General features: G+C 51.8%; 2 protein-coding genes and 1 pseudogene across 2 annotated transcripts; 2 read left to right on the top strand and 1 right to left on the bottom strand.

Annotated features, from left to right (window-relative positions):
- Positions 1-10,748: 10,748 nt before the first annotated feature.
- LOC115328222 lies at positions 10,749-11,357 on the top strand. The gene has a single exon (XM_040217867.1). It carries the CDS (start codon positions 10,749-10,751, stop codon positions 11,355-11,357), a length of 609 nt encoding a protein of 202 aa, XP_040073801.1.
- A 6-nt stretch (positions 11,358-11,363) lies between these two features.
- LOC120846181 lies at positions 11,364-12,077 on the top strand. Its single transcript, XM_040217866.1, has one exon. The coding sequence runs from the start codon at positions 11,364-11,366 to the stop codon at positions 12,075-12,077; it is 714 nt and encodes a 237-aa protein (XP_040073800.1).
- An 843-nt stretch (positions 12,078-12,920) lies between these two features.
- Positions 12,921-13,525, bottom strand: LOC120846186 (annotated as a pseudogene).
- Positions 13,526-18,204: the final 4,679 nt, after the last annotated feature.

The following is an 18,204-nucleotide window of genomic DNA, read 5'->3' as shown; positions in this document are numbered from 1 at the left end:
TTACTAGCTGGGGAACTACCTGAGCAAGGAGGATGGAATTCTGCTTTCTGGCACTCCTCGACGGCCCCCAAGGTCCAACAAGACTGCCAGTGCGACACCGCTCTTATTGGAGTGCACATGTGCGTCAGAAGAGCTTGGAGGACTGCTCAGCCTCGTCTTGCATGCAAGAAGGAGGCTGCGAGCTTTGCGTCCCTTCAGTGTGCTGCTGGACGACCGACGTGAGCCGCCTCTTGTATGTACCGAGCGACACCGGGGCTGCAGTGGCTCGGCAACTCGTTGGACCAGCGGGAGTTACGTGAGCAAAGGCGACACAACCTGTGAATGGGTACACAAGAGCATCCCGAAGCTTCCGCCCAGAGAGAGTGCGACGCCGTCTTCAAGGAAGTGACTAGCTGGGGAACTACCTGCGCAACAAGGTTGGAATTCTGCTTTCCGGCACTCCTCGACGGCCCCCAAGGACCAACAAGACTGCCAGTGCGACCACATCTCTAGGAATCGGGGTGCGACACCGGTCTCATTGGAGTGCACATGTGCGTCAGAAGAGTATGGAGCTCTGCTCAGCCTCGTCTTGCGTGCACCAAGGAGGCTGCCAGCTTTGCGTCCCTCCAGTGTGCTGCTGGACGACCGACGTGAGCCGCCTCTTGAATGTACCGAGCGACGCCGGGGCTACAGCGGCTCGGCAACTCGCTGGACCTGCGGGAGTTACGTGAGCAAAGGCGACATGACCTGCAAATGGGTGCACAAGAGCATCCTGAAGCTTGCTTCCAGAGAGAGTGCGACGCCGTCTTCAAGGAAGTGACTAGCTGGGGAACTACCTGCGCAAGGAGGACAGAATTCTGCTTTCTGGCACTGCTCGACGGCCCCCAAGGTCCAACAAAACTGCCAGTGCGACACCGGTCTTATTGGAGTGCACATGTGCGTCAGAAGAGCTTGGAGGTCTGCTCAGCCTCGTCTTGCGTGCACCAAGGAGGCTGCCAGCTTTGCGTCCCGTCAGTGTGCTGCTGGACGACCGACGTGAGCCGCCTCTTGTATGTACCGAGCGACACCGGGGCTGCAGTGGCTCGGCAACTCGTTGGACCAGCGGGAGTTACGTGAGCAAAGGCGACACGACCTGTGAATGGGTACACAAGAGCATCCCGAAGCTTCCGCCCAGAGAGAGTGCGACGCCGTCTTCAAGGAAGTGACTAGCTGGGGAACTACCTGCGCAACAAGGTTGGAATTCTGCTTTCCGGCACTCCTCGACGGCCCCCAAGGACCAACAAGACTGCCAGTGCGACACCGGTCTCATTGGAGTGCACATGTGCGTCAGAAGAGCGTGGAGCTCTGCTCAGCCTCGTCTTGCGTGCACCAAGGAGGCTGCGAGCTTCGCGTCACTTCAGTGTGCTGCTGGACGACCGACGTGAGCCGCCTCTTGTATGTACCGAGCGACGCCGGGGCTGCAGTGGCTCGGCAACTCGTTGGACCAGCGGGAGTTACGTGAGCAAAGGCGACACGACCTGTGAATGGGTACACAAGAGCATCCCGAAGCTTCCGCCCAGAGAGAGTGCGACGCCGTCTTCAAGGAAGTGACTAGCTGGGGAACAACCTGCGCAACAAGGTTGGAATTCTGCTTTCTGGCACTGCTCGACGGCCCCCAAGGACCAACAAGACTGCCAGTGCGACCACATCTCTAGGAATCGGGGTGCGACACCGGTCTCATTGGAGTGCACATGTGCGTCAGAAGAGTATGGAGCTCTGCTCAGCCTCGTCTTGCGTGCACCAAGGAGGCTGCCAGCTTTGCGTCCCTCCAGTGTGCTGCTGGACGACCGACGTGAGCCGCCTCTTGAATGTACCGAGCGACGCCGGGGCTACAGCGGCTCGGCAACTCGCTGGACCTGCGGGAGTTACGTGAGCAAAGGCGACATGACCTGCAAATGGGTGCACAAGAGCATCCTGAAGCTTGCTTCCAGAGACAGTGCGACACCGTCTTCAAGGAAGTTACTAGCTGGGGAACTACCTGCGCAAGGAGGACGGAATTCTGCTTTCTGGCCCTGCTCGACGGCCCCCAAGGTCCAACAAGACTGCCAGTGCGACACCGGTCTTATTGGAGTGCACATGTGCGTCAGAAGAGCTTGGAGGTCTGCTCAGCCTCGTCTTGCAAGCACCAAGGAGGCTGCGAGCTTTTGCGTCCCGTCAGTGTGCTGCTGGACGACCGACGTGAGCCGCCTCTTGTATGCACCGAGCGACACCGGGGCTGCAGTGGCTCGGCAACTCGCTGGACCTGCGGGAGTTACGTGAGCAAAGGCGACATGACCTGCAAATGGGTGCACAAGAGCATCCTGAAGCTTGCTTCCAGAGAGAGTGCGACGCCGTCTTCAAGGAAGTGACTAGCTGGGGAACTACCTGCACATCAAGGATCGCATTCTGCTTTCTGGCACTCCTCGACGGCCCCCAAGGACCAACAAGACTGCCAGTGCGACCACATCTCTAGGAATCGGGGTGCGACACCGGTCTTATTGGAGTGCACATGTGCGTCAGAAGAGCGTGGAGCTCTGCTCAGCCTCGTCTTGCGTGCACCAAGGAGGCTGCGAGCTTCGCGTCCCTTCAGTGTGCTGCTGGACGACCGACGTGAGCCGCCTCTTGTATGTACCGAGCGACGCCGGGGCTGCAGTGGCTCGGCAACTCGCTGGACCTGCGGGAGTTGCGTGAGGAAAGGCGACACGACCTGCGAATGGGTGCACAAGGGCGGAGGGGTCCCGCAAAGCTTGCTTTATGAAATAGTGAAACATTGTCTTCAAGTGCATGCCTAGCTTTGGAACTACCTGCGCAACGGGAATGGAATTCTGCTCTCCGAGTATAATAAAGTGACCTGCGCACTGAGCGTGACCCTATTCACTACAATTATCAGGCGCTGTGTCTAAAGATAGGTCTGACGTACCTATGATGCAAAATCTAAAGATACGTCAGACGTACCCAGGACGCGGAGTCTGTGTGGGGTGTCCTAGCGTGAGCAGTCGGAGTGCGGCCGGACGCTCCCGCTGGTGTATTTACAGCAGTCCGAAAGCGTTCCACGCTTGCGTCTTATCGACCTTGCATAAGTGGCTGGCAGCCGCTTGGCCTGGCTGCCGTGTGATACACGGGCGTGTGCCTGTCGTGTGTAAAAACGCGTAAAGTGCCAAGAAAATCAAGCATTGTGTCTAACAAACTACTGATTTCAAATTCCCCGACTTTTCCAAGTTTTTCCCTGACTATTTTGATCAAATTCCTCGAGTTTCTGAGTCGAAGGATGACATTTCGGCAATGTCATTCAGCATGGCCGTGCCGACGAGCAACCGCCATGCCGCTTTCACTAGTCGTCTTCCTTTATTTAGCCCACTTTTTGAATATTCCCTGACTTTCCCGGATGATCCGAAATTCCCTGGGAGTTCAAGGCTTTCCAGGTTGGCAGACACCTTTTGGAAGTCCGGCACGCGTTTGCGGGGTTTAGTGATCGGGAAGCTGCTCGAAAACAACATAACTATAAGAGAAGCTGGTACAGTACTGCTTACACGACTGTCGCCCCTTCACAGAAGGCACACGGCAGGCGGCCGGGAGCCGCCGTCCGCCCGGAGTGACCGCCGTCGGTCTTTTTCACGTCACTACGGATCACATAGTGACGTGGTCCGTAGTTAGCTCAGCACCGAGCAGTTCGGAGATTTTAACACTTCTCTCGCTGCTTCAAATGCGAATTTTGACCGTCGAGCTAAGAAAATTGCCCGGGCACGTCCGCCGTACCGTTAGAACTCCGCGTTCTAATTACGTCTTACATACCTTTAGACTCCGCGTTCCGGATGGGTTCGACGTATCCTGCGACACAGCGATTATCGAGGAGCTCCCGTGGTTAACGATTGCGGATATTTTAATTAAACTCGAACGACCGAGCGATGTCCGAGGTAGTGATCCGAGCCCGTACGAGAAGCACGGGACCGAATCTGGTTTACTCTGAACTAAATAAAAAAGAAAAGCCTCGTTCCCTCGTACTTTACGTTATTCCTACGCGGGAGAGCACACAACACCCTGAAAAACGGAATTCCGCACTCGAAATCCACACACTCCGATCAACGCCCACAACGCTTCCGACACGCACTGGGCGCTGCCATCTTGTCGTTGACGCCAGAGATTTGGTCTGGTTACGTCATAGATTTGGCCTGGTCACGTGTCTAGTGGTCAAAATTGTACAACATGGCGGCGGCCAATCGGGGGTCACTTTTGCCTGATGAACGGTATACTAGTTTATCACTCTAAGGCCCTCTACCTCGTTGGCCGTAGCGCTCTTCTCGTGACGTCGCGAAGGAAGGCCATCGGGGGCGCGAGTCCCAGCGAAGGCAACGCGCGTGGATCGACCGTCGTAACGCGCTTTTAGTCACATACGCCTGTTTTATTAGCTAAAATGAAAGCTGCACATAGGAAAGGGTCTCGAAAATATTTTATTACACGGGCAAAATATTACACCGCTAAATAATCGGTATGAAATGGTACGAGGTAGGGATAAGAGAAAACATTGAGTCACGCCATTATTGCTGTAAGAATGCATATTTTACACAGAAATACCTCGACAAAATGGCGAGACACGCAGTGATTAGACACAGCAAAACAGATCACAGTTGAAAATCAGCTAGACGTAGTCAACACAGACACGGCATGACAAGTGTCACATACGATCATGTAAGCGATGGTATCGCGTGCAGTCACTGAATTCTTGCATCATACCCCGGCCACATGGCAAAAGTAAGCTAATTTCGATTGAATGACATCTTGGGGTCGACAAGTCAGCTTGCGGCGCTCGTATAATCACTCAAGACCGCGAGCTGATTAAGTTCCATATGGTTTAATGAAAATATATTAACTTTTCCGTGCGGCAGGGGTACTAAACTTACTATTTACTGTCAACTAATTTACTTCTCCCTATGGGCTCGCGCTGCCTTAGAAGAAAACATCTTATTTTGTATACAATAATACTATTGCCTTAATACAGTTAAGATTCTAGTATAAAAGCGGTAAAGGCAATAAAATGACATTAGTATAAATAAACACATAAGCACAAACAACGCACTTTGTATAATCACACAAACTTGTTATTCACCTTCCAGTGAAAACTAGCATATTACCGCGCATATTTACAAATGTCGACGCAACCACACACGGATAACGACGAACAAGATGTCATTCTATCACGAAAAACAATAACAAAAAAAACAACCCGACTGCAGCACTTTACTCGCGACCCACATGACCAAGAAAGCACGTAAATAAGTTTCTAACCTGTCGATCGTATTCATGCGTCCCACGATATCCGTGACGAAAACATTTGAACACGAGCTTTAAGTCTCTCTCTGTCGAAAGAAAGGTCTATCGATAATCGACCAATGTCATCGTTGGCTAGCTACCACACATGTCACTCAAACCGTAGACGGACCTGTTTCACGAATCCACGTAAATGCCGTGGTATGAAGGGAATACAAAAAAACTACCCCAGACTGCGGTGACGACCAAGAAACGACGAAAAAAGATCAAAAGAAACAAACACACACACACACAGGAGAGCCGCGGCAGCAGTGTGGGAGGCTTAACGTCGTCGACCCATCTCTTGCTCGCGTGCGCTGCCTGCGGCGATGACTGGATTTTTTTTGGTTCCCTTCCCTTCTGAAAGTCTGAGCGTTCTTATTTAGACAGTCAGCAGCTCACACACAACGTAAATTTACCAGAGTCGGAGCCCGCACGAGCGAAGGAAACGTTGCAGCGGACCAGTTCATTCGAAAAGTGTGGGGATCTGCGGGATTGCACGTAGTCCCGCGGTTACGGCGATAATCATAAATATAAAATTGGGACTTTCAACCTTGGCAAGAGCGTTGTATATTTTGTTTATATTATAAATATAATAAATTGTACAATACTACGCTTTAAAAACATAGATTAATGTTGGATAAACGCTCACGAACACTCCGCGCCGCTCGACAAGAAACGTTTTTCTTCACGTCGATGCCAGATATTTTTCTCACGTAGTTGCGCTATGGCCTTCATTCTCCGACATTGTGACGTAACCGCTCGGAGCGCTACGGCCTTCTCTTCTAGGAGGTGTTGCGCGAGTTTCTCGGAACAGCGGCGGCCTACAGGGGAGAAGGGGGTGGGGAGAGCAAGAGAGAGGCTCGCCGTGTGTGAGGCACGACGGGGTGAGGGAGAGCAGCGTTTCTGCTGTAGAGTGGAGTTTTGCGCTCGTACATTTGCATTTTTGCCCGAGAAGGGGCCCTCTGTAAAAGGGGGCAGAGGGCAAGCATGGCCGATTTCTTTTTTACTTTCGAGTTGTTGACAACGGAAGTTGTCGAGGCGAAAACGGACGTTTTTTTCCATCAGACGGGGTTTGCATGCTTAACCAATCGCTATTTTCCTTTCTTTCTTTCTTTCTTTCTTTTTTTTTTTCATGTCTTCAAATAAAACGTTAAGACGTTTCGTGACACTTTCAAGAAGATTTTCAATGTTTTTATATATTATTTTATATATATGTTATCGAAATTAACAAATCAATCCCGAAATCATGCGTGAATTATGATGAAAACTCCCAGTGCGCTGTGCTCTCCATATTTCTTGTCGAATATCGACACTTAAATTCTTGATATTGGTTACAATGCAAGACTTATTACTTTTCTTTCAGGTGCGAACTTTTTTGGCCTATTCGTTTCTTTAAAAATAATGATGTAGGGTGTCAGACGACAAAAATCCCAAAGCGTGCATACGTCATGCAGTGAAATTCGGTAATGGGAGAAGTTCTCCGGTCGAATATTTGTTCTCTTGTGAACGTTTTCTTAAAACAGGTCGCGGAGCATCAAATATGTTTTTTTATATAATTTTAAGCAAGCTGTTTATGTGATTTTTCCTTCGTTAACCTTCAACCACACAGCATGCGATTAAATTTCTCAAACCAATTACAGCCCAAAGCATCTTGGGATTCTCAATTTTTAAGAAAGAAAAATATCACTGTTTTTTTGCACAATAATGTACAGCGCAATCCAAAAATGTCATCGCTATTACACTTTGATCTACACATGCTCACCTTTGATAAGTCCTGGTACGAGTTGTGGATTCAGCTCTGGCCACGACTGACTTCCACTGCAAAAATGCAGGCTCACGAGTGTAGTTACAGTAAAGAACATCATTGCCATTATTACTAAAGTAGAAATTGCTTCCAATTTAACACCGTACGAATAATTTTAGAGTGAAGGAACGAGTTACGCCGGGTTTTTATTCAAAGTAAGAAGGAACCTTCGGTATATTTAGTTTAAGTTTGCTCCATTCAATATAAGTTTATTGTGGCTTAAAAGTCAAACAAGATCTTTCATATTGCCACGCGCGTCGGCGAGCGACCGCGTGTATGGCCGAGTGGTTCGATTATAGGTATAAGTATAGGTTCGATTCCAGTCAGTGGAGTGTTCTTTTATTTTTTTCTTTCAACATTGCGTTCTGGTGAGTTCGAGAATATTCTCGTCTAAACGAGTTCCGAATGTTCTAGTCGCCGAACCTTCTAGACTGATTGTTCCAGAAGCTAACGCGCGTGCATAAGGGGCTCCGCGTGGCGAGCTGCAGTCAGTTTCGCCCCAGCGTTCGACTCTTCTATCACGCCAACTTCGACGCCCGCGACGCTCTGCTTTGTTCTGTTCCCTTTTTATTTTTGGGCGCAAGTTCGCCCCTTTAAACGTTTAGTTCCTTCAGTTACCATCGCCTCATCAATTGTCATTCGTGATATTTTGGTGGAGGTGCAGGATATTGCATTCTATGTCCGTTGAGCGTACCCCTCCGAAGACAACCCGGCCAAGCGACGTGCTCAGCCCTGGAAGACTACCCTTCACCGAAGACGCCGAAGCCCGAAGAAGCCGTCGTACCAGAGGCCAGTCCCCCGAATTGGGTCTCTTGCCCGAGAACCGGAGGAAGAAGATACCAATAGTGACCACACCGCCCGTCGTTGTCCTACCCGGCGCTGCCCGTACGCACGCGTCCTCCCGTGGTGAGCCTTAAGACATCGAGGACTGGCTACAAAAGTACGATCGAGTGGCCCAGCGCAATCGATGGACGGACGAACAGCGCCTGCAGAATGTTTACTTCGCGCTCGAAGGGACGGCCAAGCACTGGTTCAAGAATCGCGAGGCTTCGTTGATCTCGTGGACCGCCTGCAAGTATGTGCTGAGACGGACTTTCACCAACCATTATCGAGGGAGAGGGCCGAGGACATTCTTCGAAGGAGGACCCAGGACGCAAACGAGACCATCACCAGTTTCGTCGAGGATATCTCACACCTGGTCGCTCGCGCCGACCCTTAAGCCACCGACGAAAAGAAGTTGCGGATCGTGATGCGAGGTGTAAGGGATGACATCTTCGGAGGCCTCGTCCGCAACCCACCGACCACCGTCGAAGCCTTCGTCCCGGAGGTGACCAACATCGAGCGCGCCCTCCAAGCGCGCGCTTCCCACTACCAACGACATCTAGGCGTCGCTGCATCCACCCTGTTTAGCGGCTAAACCTCTCCCGTAACCCCGGACATCCGCGTAATTATCCAGGACGTCGTCCGGGAGGAACTCAGCAGGTTGCTGCCAGCCTCGAATTGTCCAGCGACACTTTCCATCGCCGAGGTTCTGCGCGAGGAAGTCAAACGTGCGGTACAACCTGAAATTTCCATCGACGTGACGACGCCAGGAGAACCGACGTTGAGCTACGCCGCCGTGGCCCGACGACCGCCGCAAGCTCCCCACCAGCCCCGGCGCCACCCCGAAGAGACGCACAAACGTCGCAGTATCCTCAGCGTCAGGAGGAACAAGCCCACTACGTCCGCCCGGAGCGACCCTCGACGAGGAAGACCGACGTGTGGCGAACTGCCGACCTACGCCCGCTCTGCTATCACTGCGGGGAAGCCGACCAGATCTACCGCGGCTGCCCCTACCGTCGACTTGGGCTGCGTGGTTTCCACCCGGACGACCCACGCCCGAGGTACGGCGAACGCCCTCGCGACATCGAGGAGTACCTCCGGCACTCGCCCTCCGCAGTGCCGTCTCTCCGCCGTGAATCTCGCTCACCATCGCCACGACGTTCAGCGTCTCCAGCACTACGACCCCGCCGAGAGAGCTTGTCTCCTCTGCGTCGCCGGGAAAACTAAGTGCGGCAACGCCTGGAGGTGGCGTTGCCGAAGACGACCAAAGTAAAGAGCCTCCAACAACGCTGGAGCACTCCCACTCTCCCGACGCCGCGCATCGCAACGACGCCCCTGCAACGGTGTCCAACAACCTAAACGTTGTTATCGACGGCTACGACGCATCGGCACTCGTGGACACCGGAGCAGACTACTCAGTCATGAGTGGGAGGCTCTCTCGCCGCCTGCGAAAAGTTACGACGCCGTGGGAAGGACCACAAATTCGAACCGTCGGAGGACACCTTATCACGCCTTTCGGAAGTTGCACTGCTCGCGTCGAAATTCACGGCGAAACGTGCCCTGTAAAATTTATCGTTCTACAAGACTGTTCCAGAGATATCATTCTCGTCATGGACTTTCTGTGTGAATACGGCGCCGTCATCGACCTGGGTGAGAACAGATTGACGCTGCGGAAGCCTCTTCCGCCTTCAGAAAAATCCCAAGCAGCGTCAGCCGCCGTCCGAGTCGCCGGCGACCACGTGAACCTGCCGCCGCGAACAAGTGCTGTCGTACCAGTCGTGACCGATACAGCTACCTGCGGCGAAGTTGTCCTGGAAGGCAACCTTCAATTGCTCCTGGGGAGAGGAATTGGCGTCGCACGAGGCGTAACGGATCCCCAAGAAGGACGTACAACCGTTCTCGTGACAAACGTTCGAGGGGAGCCGCACCACCTAACGAAGGTTACCACCGTGGGCCACGTCGAAGAGCTTCAAGCGCCAGCCGTCGTCACCACAATCTCTAAGAAACCTCGTCATCACAGCAGAAGAGCACGTCGCCGCCGCAGCTCGACATCGGCTCTGAGCTCCCAGCTCCTAAGCGCCGGCAACTGGTTGGTCTCCTCGCCGAATACAGGAATTATTTTGCCACGTCGTCGAAAGTTCGCCTCACACCAATGGCGAAACATCGCATTATTACCGACGACGACGCACTCCCTGTCCACCGGTCGCCTTATCGAGTCTCCTTAAAGGAAAGGAAGGTGATTCCAGATCAAGTCCAGGAAATTCTCCACGACGACATCATTCAGCCCTCAAGAAGTCCGTGGGCGTCCCCGGTCATCCTTGTAAAGAAGGAGGACGGGACCCTGCGGTTCCGCGTGGACTATCGTCGACTAAACGCTGTGACGAAGAAGAATGTCTATCCGCTCCCCCGCATCGACGATACGTTAGACCGACTGCGCCACTCCCGATATTTTTCGTCGATGGACCTGAAGACTGGTTAGTGGCAGATTGAAGTCGACGAACGCGACCGTGAGAAACCTGCCTTCGTCACTCCCGACGGGCTGTACGAATTGAAAGTGATGCCGTTCGGACTTTGTACTGCACTTTAGTGTCTACTGTAGTGGAATCTAGCCATAAATCTGGCTTGGTCGGTCAACTGTAACACTTTCCAAGATGGCTACCCGTTGCTGTTTCAATCAAGGGGATTCCTTCCCTTTTTCTACACCTCCAACATTACAATGGCGACGAGGATGCGTTAGAACAACGCAAAAACCGCACAGCAGCGATTTTGAACCGCACGGATCCCTCCACACTCAACAACGGACATCTTGTTTGACGGGATGGAGCAGAGCACGCTCCCCACGTTTTCCTTCAACGCGTGTGCCACTGACGCCAATAACGTCGGCACCGAGTGGTTGAAGTGGGTGAGACGCTTCGAGAACTTCGTGGTGGCCTGCGGCATCACAAGTGACGCCCGTAAGACCGCTTTGCTGCTACACTACATCGGGCAGGAAATCCATGACACCTACTGCGCGCTTCCCGAACCTCCCGCGACCGCACCTGCGGCAACAGCGTCAGCTGTCTCAAGCACCGCTGGCGAAAGCCTGCTCTACACCGCAGCACGCAAGAAGCTGGACGCCTACTTCGCTCCAAGGGTCAACACAACCTTCGAGGTCTACCGTTTCCGGCAAGCCAAGCAGGTAGAAGGAGAGTCCCTTGACTCGTTTTACGCCAAGCTACGACAGCTAGCGCGACACTGCGCCTTCGCCGATTCATACATGGAAATCAAAAACCAGATCCTGCTGTCTACAACATCTTCACGCCTTCGCCGCTATGCCATGCAGCATGACCTCGATTTGGAGGGAATCCTCAAACAGGGCAGGATATTTGAGGAGGTGGAGCACAACGTCACCTTGATAGAACAAGGAAGCCAGCAGCAGCCGTACTAGAACACAATGGCAGCGATAGCAGCGAACGCCAAGCCGTCTTCGCACCACCACCCGTCCAGGCGCTACCAGAAAACCCCATCACAGCCTCGTGATAATTCACGCCGTCAACACCCGGATGCAACATGCTACAACTGTGGAGGATCGTGGCCGCACGACGGTGGTAGATCCAGCTGCCCAGACAGAGGCAAGTCCTGCAGGTCATGCCAGAAGGTTGGCCACTTCTCCAAAGTATGTCGGTCTGCTCCAGTCACCGTCCGTGCTATACGCAAGAACGCTGGCTCGGACAGCGACGAGTACACTTTCGCAACTGACACTTCACGCGACATCTCGAAGTCACCGGGAGTGATCGTGGAGGTCAACGGCACACCAGTAGAATTCACCCTCGATACAGGAGCTACTGTGTCAACCGTGGGATCAAGTGACCTGACGAAACTCGGGCTCCGCCACAGCTTGGAGCAAATAGGTGCAAAATTTTTCGCATACGGTGCAGCGTCCCCACTGCCAGTGGTTGGCAAGCTGTCCGTGACCATGAAATACAAAGCTCAGGAAGGCACAGACGAAATCTTTGTTGTCAACGTTGATCATCCAGCCCTTTTGAGTTTTTCTGCAGCCTCACGTCTGGGTTTAGTCCACATCACCTTCAATGTCGAAGACACCCTGACAAAAAAACAATATTCAGCAACAGTACCCCAGCTTTTCAAGGGAGTTGGATGCCTTTGAGACCAACAGGTGCGCCTGCTTGTGGATGACAGTGTGCCACCAGTCGCATAACCTCACCGTCGTATCCCTTTTGCCATGAGGAAACCACTAGAGGCAGAACTGAGTAGACTGCTAGCACTCGACATCATTGCGAAGACAGGAGGGCCAACACCGTGGGTGTCTCCGGTTGTTCTACTGCCCAAGCCACACGACCAGGAAGCTTTGCGGATGTGCGTAGACATGCGATGCGCCAACAAGGCGATCTGCCGTGAGTGGCACATCACGCCAACAGTTGACGACATCCTCACAGCACTCAATGGAGCAACGGTGTTCTCCGAACTCGACCTCAAGGAAGGGTACCACCAGCTTGAGCTGCACGAAGACTCCCGGCCAATAACAACTTTCTCGACACACGCCGGACTCTTCAGGTACAAACGTCTGAATTTTGGTATCAACTCAGCAGCAGAAGTATTTCAATACACCATACGACAAGTCCTCTGCAGCTGGAACTAGGGTAGTTGCCTACGGAAGCCGAGCCTTGACGGCTGTGGAAACGCGGTACTCTCAGATAGAACGAGAGATGTTGGCTGTGGCCTGGGGCATCGAGCACTTCCATATCTACTTGTTCGGCACCAACTTTCGAGTGCTGACCGACCAAAAACCGCTCATCAACATCCTGTCTAGCCCACGTTCTTCTCCGTCAGCGAGGATCGAACTTCTGGCACTTCGACTTCAGCCATACAGCTTCGACGTCGCACACACCAAGGGGTCAACTAATCCCAGTGATTACTTGACTCGACATCAATCACAGACCCCACCAGACAAGAAAGACAAGCTTCGCAGCGTTGTAAAGATGTCAGAAGACTACGTGGCCTGCATGATACAGCACAGCCTACCATGCGCCATGACCTTGGAAAATGTCTTAAAGTAAACCAAGGCAGACCCCCAGCTGACCGAGGTGACCAAACCTTGCAACTGCCGCAACTCGACAAAAAGGCCTGGAAGGATGAACTTCTCCGTCCATTTTCCCGAGTAATGAGTGAACTCAGCGTGTCCAAAGAAGGACTGATCCTGCGAGGGACGCGAATTGTAATACCTACCAACCTACAGCATGAGGCAGTCCACCTTGCACACAAGGGGCACCAAGGAATCGTCAAAACAAAACAACTGCTGCGAAGCAAGGTCTGGTTCCCTGGGATAGACAAGCTCGTGGACAGTATTGTGAAGAGCTGCATTACCTGCCAGGCGGCAACATCTCAACATCACCGCGATCCACTGCCTGCGTCCAAACTACCGAAGTGTCCTTGGGCTGAGTAGCCTCTAGACTTCGCTGGACCATTTCCTGATGGCAAGTACGCAATGGTCCTCATCGACGACCACTCATAATACCCAGTAGTAAGCATTCTGCGAACACTTGCCGCACCAGTTATCATCAGCAAACTACGTACCATTTTCGCCCAGTTCGGCATTCCAACGGTGCTAAAGACTGACAATGGTCCTCCAATTCACAGCGGAGACTTATCAAGATTCGCTGAAGAATTCGGGTTCAAACACCACCGTGTCACGCCACTTTGGCCCGAGGCAAACGGTGAGGTAGAGAGATTTATGAGAACGCTCAACAAGCTAGTCTTGGCAAGCAGAATCGGGGGGCAAGGACTGGACGGACGAGCTACAATCCTTCTTGCTAGCCTACCGCTCCACCCCACATGGCTCCACAGGAACTTCACCGTTTGAGCTCCTCTTCAAGCGCACAGTGTGCAACCTACTTCCGGTAATCCCCGACCCAGACAACAGTAGCCCTACTCACATCAAGGCACAAAGAAACGACGAATCCAGGAAAAGATACAACAAAGAATTTGCTGATGCACGCTGATGCACGGCGACACAATCAGCACCACAAGTTTGTACCCGGTAAAATTATAATCTGCAGACAGGAGGGGCGTAACAAGTTCACTCCGTTCTACGACCGCAAGCCCTACACAGTCATTGAGGTTCATGGACCTCGCGTCAAGGCCTCTCGCAATGGGAAAGTCATAAAGCGAACCGCCGCCTTCTTCAAGGATGCGTCGCAAGTGATCATCACGCCTGGACGAGAAGACCTGGACATCAAAGACCCAAGGTCCCCTCCATCCAACCCTGGCAATCGCATCTCTTTAGACCATCGCTTATCTCTGGCCCCATCTGCACCGCCAGTGATCCAACCAAACAGTGCCGGGCGCCGTTATCCGACAAGAGTTCGTCGCGCTCCTCGTCATCTTTCGGACTTTGCAGTATAGAAAACTTTTCCTTTCTAACGAAATTTTGATGAGGAATTTTGGTTTTTCAAAGAAACATTGCAAGTTAACGGAATGTATCAGAGCAAACTAAATCTTTGAGCCTTATTTTCTCAGGGGGATAACTGGTGTGAAAGAGAACTCTTCTACCTATCGGACATTTTCAGCATACTTTTAGTGTGGCAGTCTTGTCAAAACTATTTTCTCAGGGGGATAAATGAAGTGTATACTGTAGTGGAATCTAGCCATAAATCTGGCTTGGTCTGGCAACTGTAACACTCTCCAAGATGGCTACCAACTAACGAATAAACGCCAGTACATTGCTGTTTCAATCAACAGGAATCCTTCCCTTTGATTTGACCAGCCACCTTCCAGCGTTTCATGGACACAGTGCTGGCAGGTCTGAAATGACAGAGCTACCTCGTCTACCTGGACGATGTCGTGCTTCAAGCCATCAAGACCGCTGGCCTGTCACTCAAGCAAACAAAGTGTCGATTCACCTATAGTGAACTTACGTTCCTTGGCCACGTCGTGAACAACAAAGGTGTTCTCCCTGACCCCGAGAAGACCCGCGCCGTAGCTGCATTTACGCCGCCGTCTGACAAGAAGGCCGTGACAAGATTCTTCAGACTCTGTGCCTACTACAGACGATTTGTTCGGTACTTCGCCAAGTTGTCTGCACTTCTAACGAACCTCACGAAGGACGCCGTGAAGTTTGAATGGGCAGAACACCAGCGGTCATTCGATGAGCTCAAACGAAGACTCCAGACGCCCCCGATTCTTGGCCATTTCGACCAGTTCGCTGAAACAGAGATCCACACGGACGCCAGTAACACCGGACTTGGCGCGGTACTAGTCCAAATGCAAGACGGGGAGAGCGAGTCATCGCGTACGCGAGTCGGACGCTGTCCAAGACGTAGACGAACTACTCAACGATTGAAAAGGAGTACCTTGCTGTCGTCTGGGCAATAACAAAATTCAGCCTATATTTGTATGGAAGTCCTTTTCGCGTCGTAACGAACCACCACTCGCTCTGCTAGCTCGCCAACCTGAAGGACCCCTCCGGACGCCTCGGCCGCTGGAGCCTACGACTGCAGGAGTTCGACATGACCGTGGTGTACAAATCCGACCGGAAGCACAATGACGTCGACTGCCTGTCAAGGGCCCCAGTCGAGGTCAGTCCTGCCTGCATCAAAGACGACGACGATGAGTGTTTCCGCGGCGCTCTAGATCTCAGCGACATGGCAGCACTCAAGCGAGACGACTCTGAGCTACGAGCGCTCATCGAGCACCTAGAGGGACAAGCGAATACGGTTCCCCGTGCTTTCTTACGAATTCTGCCTACCTTCTCCACACGGCAAGGGGTGCTGTAAAAAGACAAGTTCGTGAACAACAGCATAGCATGGCTGTTTGTTATTCCTTCCAGCCTTCGAGAAGAAATCTTCCAAGGATGCCATGACGACACAACAGCTGGACACCTTGGCTACAGCAGGACGCTCGCCAGGATTCGAGAAAAGTAACACTGACCGAGGCTACCGAAGACCGTTCACCTCTACACTCGTTCATGCCACGAGTGTCAGCGACGCAAGAAACCACCGGCGAAGCCGTCAGGACTTCTGCATCCGATTTCTCCCCCGCCCACGCCGTTCCAGCAGATAGGAGTGGATTTACTTAGCCCTTTCCCGCCGTCAACGTCGGGAAACCGCTGGATAATCGTCGCCACCGATTATCTCACACGTTACGCCAAGACGAAAGCCCTTCCATCAGGTACGGCTGTTGAAGTCGCGTAGTTTTTTATCGAGTCCATTGTCCTCCCGCACGGCGCCCCTGAAGTCCTCATCAGAGGCCGTGGATCTTCAAATTCGTTCATGGCCCAGCTGACGCAAGAGAACCACTGCGTACCATCTGCAGAGAAATGGACTACCAGAACGACTAAACAAAACTATCGCCGACATGATCGCCATGTATGTCGACGTAGAGCACAAGACTAGGGACGAGGTGTTACCCTACGTCACGTTTGCTAACAACATGGCGGTGCAAGAGACCACAGGAGTAACCCCGTTTCAGCTGGTGCATGGCAGAAAAGTAACGACCATGCTCGACGCGATGCTACCCCACGAACCAGCTGACGATGGGATCCCCGACGCCCAGGTGGTTGCTCAACGAGCCGAAGAAGTTCGCCAGCTCGCCCGACTACGACTTCAAAATCAACAACGTGTCGACGCCACATGGTACGACCTTCGCCGGATCGAAGTTCGCTTCAAGCCCGGAGACCGTGTGTGGGTTTGGGCCCCAATACGACGACGCGGTCTAAGCGAGAAACTTCTAAAGCGCTACTTCGGACACTACAAAGTACTTCGTCGACTGGGGGATCTGAACTACGAGGTGATGCCCGACGGAACACGGACTTTATCACGCCGCGCCCTCCACGACCGGAAGTCGTCCACGTCGTGCGCCTCAAGCCGTACCACGCGTGCTATAAGACTGCGAACTGTGATCTTGTGCAAGACTTGAGAGGATTCTGATTTGCCAGCCTCCGTATTTTCCCATTCTTTTGTTTGTTTTGCTCCGATTGTTTAGTTGCCTACCACGTGGCATCGATACGATGCCTTTTTAAAGGGGGGAGTTATGCCACGTGCCGCGGCGAGCGACCGCGTGCATGCCCGAGTGGTTACCGCGCTTGACTGTGGCGCGGAAAGTCTAGGTTCGATTCCAGTCAGTGGAATGCTCTTTTATTTATTCTTTCAACATTGCGTTCTCGTGAGTTCGAGGACATTCTCGTCTGATCGAGTTCCGAATGTTCTGGTCGCCGAACCATCTAGGCTGATTTTTCCTGAAGCCAACGCGCGTGCATAACGGGCTCCGCGTGGCGAGCTGCAGTCAGTTTCGCCCCAGCGTTCGACTCTGCTGTCACGCCGACTTGGACGCCAGCGACGCTCTGCTTTGTTCTGTTCCCTTTTTATTTTTGGGCACAAGTTCGCCCCATTAAACGTTTAGTCCCTTCAGTTACCATCGCCTCATCAATTGTCATTCGTGACAATATATAAGCGCCGAAGATATTACAAGGTTGAGACCTGTTTCTAACCTTGGCACGTGTCGAGGGCCAAGCATGGTTGATTTTTATGTAAGTCCTTGCAATTGTCCTTGCATTACCTGTCCTTGCAAAGGAGCACAATGTGCACTTTTAATTGGTGTTGATGTAGCCTATCATATCCTGAAGCAAAAAATATTTCCCACGTGCGGACGATATATATAGTGGGGTTGATACTGCTGCTTTCTTAGAAACATTTTATATATATTTTAATATAATTCTCTCAAAAACAAAAAGCGTCTTTTTTTACACACATACAAAAAAAACGCTCTTTCGAGCGCATTTTTGGTATTTGAAAGAAAAGGATTTTATTTTATTTTATTTTTTTTGCATCGGACAACGGACCTATCTTTCACCTTCTCAGTTTTATAATCTGGAATTTTGGCATCTTAGACTGAAGTAATAGGTATGACGCAATAACAAAGAGAGATAAAATGCACTTCTAATATTTTCAGATAGAATATGTTCTCACTTAACAAAAAATGTTATATCCCGCCAACGGTTGCTGTAGTGCCAACGTAAGTTAGTTTATGTGCAAAGTTTTTCAGGTGTTTTTTTTTTAGGTTTCGCAGACTTCTTTTTAAAACACCGTGAAAGCTGCACTAAGGCAGTCCCTACACGTAAGTTATGCAGGCAGAGGGAGACAATATTGTTGGGTAATCGCCACCACAATTTAGGTAATAACTAAAATTTGTTGATTACCTCAGTGAAAATAAACATATGGTTCCAATTAAAAACTTGCCAAACCTCATCGAAACACGTTAAATCAGTAACCCTTAGGAAG

This window comes from Ixodes scapularis, unplaced genomic scaffold, assembly GCF_016920785.2.
Source record: "Ixodes scapularis isolate PalLabHiFi unplaced genomic scaffold, ASM1692078v2 PGA_scaffold2__306_contigs__length_199485367, whole genome shotgun sequence".
Lineage (NCBI taxonomy): Eukaryota > Metazoa > Arthropoda > Arachnida > Ixodida > Ixodidae > Ixodes > Ixodes scapularis.
The sequence above is the reverse complement of the archived record's forward strand: the minus strand, read 5'-3'. Positions and strand labels throughout refer to the sequence as shown.